Source organism: Spinacia oleracea, chromosome 2, assembly GCF_020520425.1.
Source record: "Spinacia oleracea cultivar Varoflay chromosome 2, BTI_SOV_V1, whole genome shotgun sequence".
In the NCBI taxonomy this organism is placed as follows: domain Eukaryota; kingdom Viridiplantae; phylum Streptophyta; class Magnoliopsida; order Caryophyllales; family Amaranthaceae; genus Spinacia; species Spinacia oleracea.
In genome coordinates, this window is record NC_079488.1 from 105,836,227 (window position 1) to 105,842,967 (window position 6,741).

A 6,741-nucleotide genomic window follows, 5' to 3' on the forward strand; every position below is an offset into this window, starting at 1 on the left:
AATCGTGAAGACAAAGTTTGTTAAAATACTTCAACAATTACCACCATGTCAACCTTGCTCTTCCGGTCTTTCCACATTTGGAAGTGGCTTATGTGTAGGGTCGGGGTTACTTGTTTGTAATGGTGGGAATTTTGAGAAAAGAACAGTTTACTTTTTATTTTTATTTTTATAGGAGTATATAGTAAACCGCCAATTCAAATGACGGTTTACTTGTAAAATAATTTATTAAATGTATTAAAATGCACTACACACAGATTGTGACACGCATGCCCACCTATGTAGTAGTTTGTACCATCTAAAATGTGATGTAGTTTCTAGCACTGACAACATCTAAAAATGTGTACAATAGTTTTTAGCAGTGACACACATGCCCAGCTAGTTTGTAACGTGTAAAATTGTGTAAAATAAACCGTCAACTGAGTTAGCAGTTTGCTTTAATTTATTCAGCCGCTAATTCAGTTGGTGGTTTTGTATGATTGATTAAAAAAAAGATCGATTTTCTTGCTTACGTGGACAATATCATGGGAATTAACATAAATTGGAGCGTATTTTAGAAATTTTAGCATCTTCTAACATTATTGTTGAAAATCGCTCCTATTTGACAAAGAATCCAACGAGTCTTTCTTAGTATTAGATCATACGATAGAAGATTGGAGCAAAAACAAGGTACTTCTTAATAATTTTACTATACTTAAATAAGATCTTAATGTTCAATCTTGTCCAATGTAAACCGATAAACAACGCCCTCACTAGTCATTAGAGTGGAATTATGTCTAATGTCGTAAACGAAAAAAAAAAAAAAAGTCCATGGGGGGTCCCGCCAGAGGATGAGCCATTGAGCCGTAAAAGTGCGAAAGCGAGAAGAGCAAGAGACAGAGAGAGAGAGAGATTGGTAACACCCAAAAATGATTGCAATGTGCTCAGCTTCCACCATTAACACTGACCACCTTCGTTCTCAACTCGATCAACTTCACTCTGAAGCTCACATTACACGAACAAAAGGTATTTTCTTGGTTTCTTTTCTGATTTTTGTGATTAATTTTGACCTCATTCTATGCTAATTTTTTTTCTGGGAAAAATCATATTTTATTGGATTCAAAACTATATTATTCATCATTTAGATCTTGTAGCTTAGATTGTAACCCTTAATTTTGGGGTTTTCTTCCTGTTTTTAATGATTGTCTTTAAATTTTACTTTTGAATAAACTTCTTGTATGATTTTGGGATGTGGGTGTTTAAGAAAATTAACGATAAGTTACACATGAAGTAGTATTTTGTAGGAGAATCTGTTCATAATTTGATTGGGCATGATTGTGTGAATACGAGAAGTCAGTTTAGCAATTGGATGGTTTTGTATGGTATAGGGTGACTTTTTTGTATTTGCTATAGATGATGGATTGATGGGTAAGTTGACAATTTAATGAATGCTTATGGATGACTATGACACTATGGTGATGATTTCGTTCTAGCGGGTAGAGATGAAGGCGTGAATCAATGTTATTAGCATGTTTGGGGCTTTGTAGTTGGTTTGACATAAGATTTTCTGAAAGTTGATTAGAGAAGCAATGAGTTTGATTCATAAGTGAGGTTCTTTTTTCTCACCTTTGCTTAACAAACTCTTTTGAGGTATTCAATCCAAGTGGTTGCTTAAGAGCATCAATAGTGGCTATCTATTAGCCCATTCGGGAGAGAGAAATTTTAAGAGCTAGCTCTTAATAAAATTAGGGTAACTCTTAGCTCACTCTTATTAAGAAGTTGACTGGGACATCTCTCAATAAGAGGTAGGAGGGGGTGAGGTGGAATAATGATTGGTATTATGTTTGCCTTTTGACATTTTTGCTACCAAATTGAATAAAAAAATATGAAAAAGTTATCTAAGAGGTAGTGTAAAAGAGGTAGGCTATTTCTTGAGTTTTTTGATAGATATTTCTTGTTAAGTGATAGTGATGAGGTGGAGAGAGACTAAGAGGGGGGTAAATAAGAGATAGCCTACTATTGATTCTCTAAGTGCGTTAAATCTTTACAGTGTTTGGAAATACAATTAGTGGTGAAATGTGTTGAAAATCAAAACAATGGAAATGCATGGAAACACGAAATTAAAGAACTTAATAGCTTTCACTTGTTTGGTTGTTTAATGAGAAAGCTATTGAAAGTAAAATATTTTACCTAGTTTTCAATTGTTTGGTTAGTTTAATGAGGAAAACGGTTTAAGAGGATTTAAGATTTGCCTAGTTTTCCACGGTTTTTCCATTGATTCTGAAAGGAGAAATATCCCAATTATAACTAAAGGATTTCCACATTTTTCCTCACATTTACTTTTCAAATAAAATTGATGAATTCATACATATCTACAAGTGTACTTAGTTTTCCTCATTAAAGTCAAGTTACCAAACACAATGTTAGTTTAGGTACCTTTGTCATGCAGTCTAGATAATATGTTCGGCCAAGAGAGATGAGAGGATACTTTTGATGACTATTGACAGAGTAGAATCTAGTGAGTGATAGAAACTCAGCTCCATTAAGTTTTATCACAAACTCACCTGATGTACAATAAATATTGTAAGGTGGATGTAAGTTACCCTAAAATGCTTAAAGGTTATCCCGCGCAAGACCTTTTGAAGTCTTATATCCTGTGTGTTGCTTCCTTATACCAAAATAATTAAATGTGTTGGTTTCCAAAAGAAAAAATATAAAGACAAATCGAACAAAATTGGAGTAAAAAAAATGAAGGCAAAATAAGTTAATTAAAAAAACCCAGAAGGGGTGTTGTTAGTAAGATCTTTCATTCATTATCATTATCATTATCATTACCCCATTGCCTCAAAGAGGCTCTCGCAACAAGCAGGGTAGGGGGGGTCGCCCGGGTCGGACGTACGAGAGAGGTTGTTTCCAATTGACCCAAAAGCGATAACGGGACAACGGGACGACCATGTTCTACTTCATGGAAAGGAAGCGAAGAGGTTTTAAGAGCCATTTTGATTTAGTCCATTACATCCCAAAGCCAAAAGAACAAATGAATCTTTGGCTCCATCAAGGGGTGTTGTTAGTAAGATGCAAGTAGAAAAAGGATAAAATGGAACATAGAAGTGCTTCAAGGAGATTCAAATTCGATTCCGCGTTAACATTGGAGCTTACTTCCTGAGTCCTGACAAAAACAACTCAGCTAGTTTCTTTTAGTGTCTCAACTGATATTTCTATTCATAGGGGGGGCCATGGCCACCCTAGGCCTCCCCCTAATTCCTCTTAGGAGATCATAAGATATTCTGATGTTTCAGATTGTTTTGGACCATTCATCGCTTATCAGTTTTGTTCTGGATTTAAAATTTTCTCCGGGAAAATACATTGCAAGACAAAATAGAGCGGTAAGGGGCAGAGAAAGTAGATACAGTCAGAGAAGCTGCATGATTTTGATGCGATGGTGCCATGCAGTCGTTCATTTTCTAAGGAGTTATTGCTTGATCTTGAGAGGGCTCATTGACCATGATCTCGTTTATGTTGGTTTTGATTGAAGCTTAAGAAAAAAAATAACATTATAACAATCACTTTTATGTTAAAGAAATAGGTTCAACTATGGCAAGTGCTTCTGTGAAAAGAGGGGGGAAAAAGATAAAGAAAAACATGAACACGCTTGCTTTCTGTAAGCATTTTTTGTGGATAATATATATTTTAGCTTAGTTATTTATGAATCTAATAGGACTGCATATAACAAAATATGACTTATAGTGACAAAGAACTGTTGGAGTTTTTTCAGCTAATAATGCAAGATTTAGGCTCCTACGGCTGTCAGAAGCAGCTGAAAACTTACGTCGACAAGCAGCACTAAGTGTACGGAAGGGAAAAGAAAATGATGCCCGGGAGCTTCTTTTCCAGAAGAAGAAAATTATGTCAGCTTTGGAGAAGTCAAAAGGTCGTGTAGAATTGCTTGACGAGCTTGCAGCAAAGCTAAATGAGGTAGGATCATGGGTAGGATAAGAGACTAATGATTTTCCCCCTCTGGCTCTCTCTCTCCGTCTTAAATGTTTTCATCCCCCAATTTCAAAAAATACAATAAAATTCATCTAGTATGTAGTCTTACCTGTCCGACAATTAGGGGTGTCACTCCTAGTTATAGAGGGTTTTGGAATGGACCGGTTTTTCCTTCAGAAATATGAATATAAACCATTTAAAAAGTTAATTTCCTCTAGTATGTTCTAAATATTACAGAGTACTATATTATAAGATATTTTATTTTAGCTTTAAAGAAAAGTCCTTAACCAATTAGTTTTCTATATTTCTATTTTCTTTGTACCATATTTTGTAGAAAAGATTAAAAACTATAGAAATAAGCCTACAACCGGTCCACACCGTTCCGGTATGGGAATTTCCTGTTGGTCCAAGCATAACTTGTCCTGTCTCCAGGTTTTAAATTGTCAAAATCCAGGTCTGCGGTGGTCCAGTCCAGTCCAGTCCAGTCCAGTCCAGTCCGGTCCAGGTTTGGACCGGTGAACACCCGTTACACCCCTACTAGCCAGGCAGCCACAATAGTCAATAGATGATTAGGTTGAAGTTGTTTCAAGAACTGTTGCATAGTCTGATAGTTTTCTTAGAATTAATTTACTCTTGGAGATAAAGACTGATATATGTCTGTGCTTCTGCATTTGAAAAAGTCCACATCACCTGCATTAAATAACGACCTGTCAACTGATGAGATGCAGCAGTGCAGCACACAGTAGACAATTTCTTCTATATTTGCAACTGTCTATGGTTCTTCTGTTGTTCGTGACTGCATAGGAATCTCTCCTTCAGTTTGGAGCAGTTTAGGGCTTTTTCACATGATTTTTCATGGTTCTTGTTGTTATTCGAATTGTAATCCTTCGTGTTCCCATACCATTGAAAGATTTATCGGATTCTAGGCAATATCAATCAAAGAAGCACAATTAGTCAGGGACGTTGCATCAGATCTTGATATTGATGGAGATGATGCTGGAGGTCCTGTACGGATTGTCTCTCCAACACAAGATGACTTGAAGATTTTAGATGATGACAACGATGCCACCTTCAACCGATCTGATGTCTCTGAAAACCAAGAAGTCATGCCTGATATTGACAGCGAAGGAATTATGCTGTCTTATAGCGAGGCAGAGGAAACAGTTCCTGAAAGCATCAACTGTGGGACTGAAACAAACATGTCAAGTAGCTTCAGAGGTCCATCGTCTTATATTGATTTCTTGGAGGATCTTGACCAACAATTAAATAAAATAGAAAATGACTTGGTCACCAGTTTAGAGCTTCCAGCCCTGGTACTAGAAAATGAAGAGAAACCCAAAGTAAAACAAATGGAGATTCTTGAACACATTCGCGTTGCTAGAGTGAGGTAATTGTTTATTCTTAGTGAATTCATCTCATAGATTCCTTCCTTTTCTCGATGATTCAAAGACCAATCTAACCCTTTATATTGCTGTCTTTGTAGAATACGCAAGTATGTCGAGGAAATTGCAGGGAACAAGTAGATGCCTGTCTAGGTTTCCAGAGGAGATGACACTAACAAGAGGTGTGTGGAACTTACCTCTCCTATGCTTTTGGCCTAAAAAGAAAAGAAAGCTATAATTTGGTATCCTAAATCAGTAGGACCCTTTTTGTAGTATCAAGAATTAGCAATTGGATGGTATAAAGTCAATGAAACTTATTTGCTGTATACAAGACATTGGTTGCTTGCTTGTTGCTTCTATAAAATTACTGTGGTGTTTAAACCTCTTTTACCATCCCCTTCACCCCCCCGCCCCCTCCCCTCTTCCTTGTCCAACCACACTCCATATTCAAATCTTGTGGCAGGATTGTACATCTGTATACAAGTGCTGTGTCCGTTTTTTCACCTGATTTATCATATGCTATGTAGTTCACTGAAGTATATATGTGTGTCAGCACCCTTTCTCATCATGTCAACGTTCTTTTTATCAGGTATGTTTTAAAAAATGATGGAAAAACTGTTTAGGGGAAAATCTAATGATGAGAAACTTGAGGAAGATGGTACCCATGGCTCTGCAGCAACTTACAGCAACTCAAGGAACCAGAGATGGAGCTATATCATTAGTCAAATTGGAGCTATATCATTAGTCAAATTGGAGCTGTATCATCATAAGTCAAAGCAGAATCCGAAGTTCAGATAAAGATCTGTTAAGAGAACATTGATCCTCCAGCTATAAGGTAGAAAGAGTGTGCCACTTCATGTACCCATTGCGGCTGCTAGAAGTTAAAAATTTGAGTGGCCAACTTGACTCAGAGAAAGTGTTGTTTTCATAGAACTGCTTCAATATATTAGGTTTTTCACCCACTTAAAAGACAGTCTGCAGGTTTATCTGCTGCTGGTTTGGCTCCCTGACAGTCATTCTAAATTTCTGATCCTGATTTAAATTGCTGTTAGCCTCTGGTTGGGCACTTGGACTTCTCTTAGGGTCAAAAGTGCAGTAAAACATCAGATCTGGGAAATTTCTCTGGAAAGACATACTGTAATCACAGTACTTATGCATAGTACATTTTGTGAACTTATCTCAGCATCAATAATATTTTTTAATTGCAATGATATACACTCTTTGTATTACTTCGAGTAACAACAATTATACGGAGTACATCTTTACAATTCCCGGTCTGCAATTGTTCAAACCTTTGAATTTGGAAGGTTTCTGCAGTCTTTCCATTTGATAATTCTCTGAGAACCCTAGACAACATTAATGTTTTCTGTTAGTCCCTCCTATTGAATTCGTT

At 36.5% G+C, this 6,741-nt stretch overlaps 1 protein-coding gene across 1 annotated transcript; it reads left to right on the forward strand.

Moving 5' to 3' along the window:
• Window positions 1–787: 787 nt before the first annotated feature.
• Window positions 788–6,559, forward strand: LOC110785395 (uncharacterized). The gene is made up of 5 exons (XM_056837667.1): window positions 788–1,002; window positions 3,752–3,951; window positions 4,893–5,353; window positions 5,450–5,530; window positions 5,938–6,559. Exons 1-4 carry the CDS (start codon window positions 906–908, stop codon window positions 5,487–5,489), a joined length of 798 nt encoding a protein of 265 aa, XP_056693645.1. The 5' UTR covers window positions 788–905; the 3' UTR covers window positions 5,490–5,530; window positions 5,938–6,559.
• The last annotated feature ends 182 nt before the right edge of the window (window positions 6,560–6,741 follow it).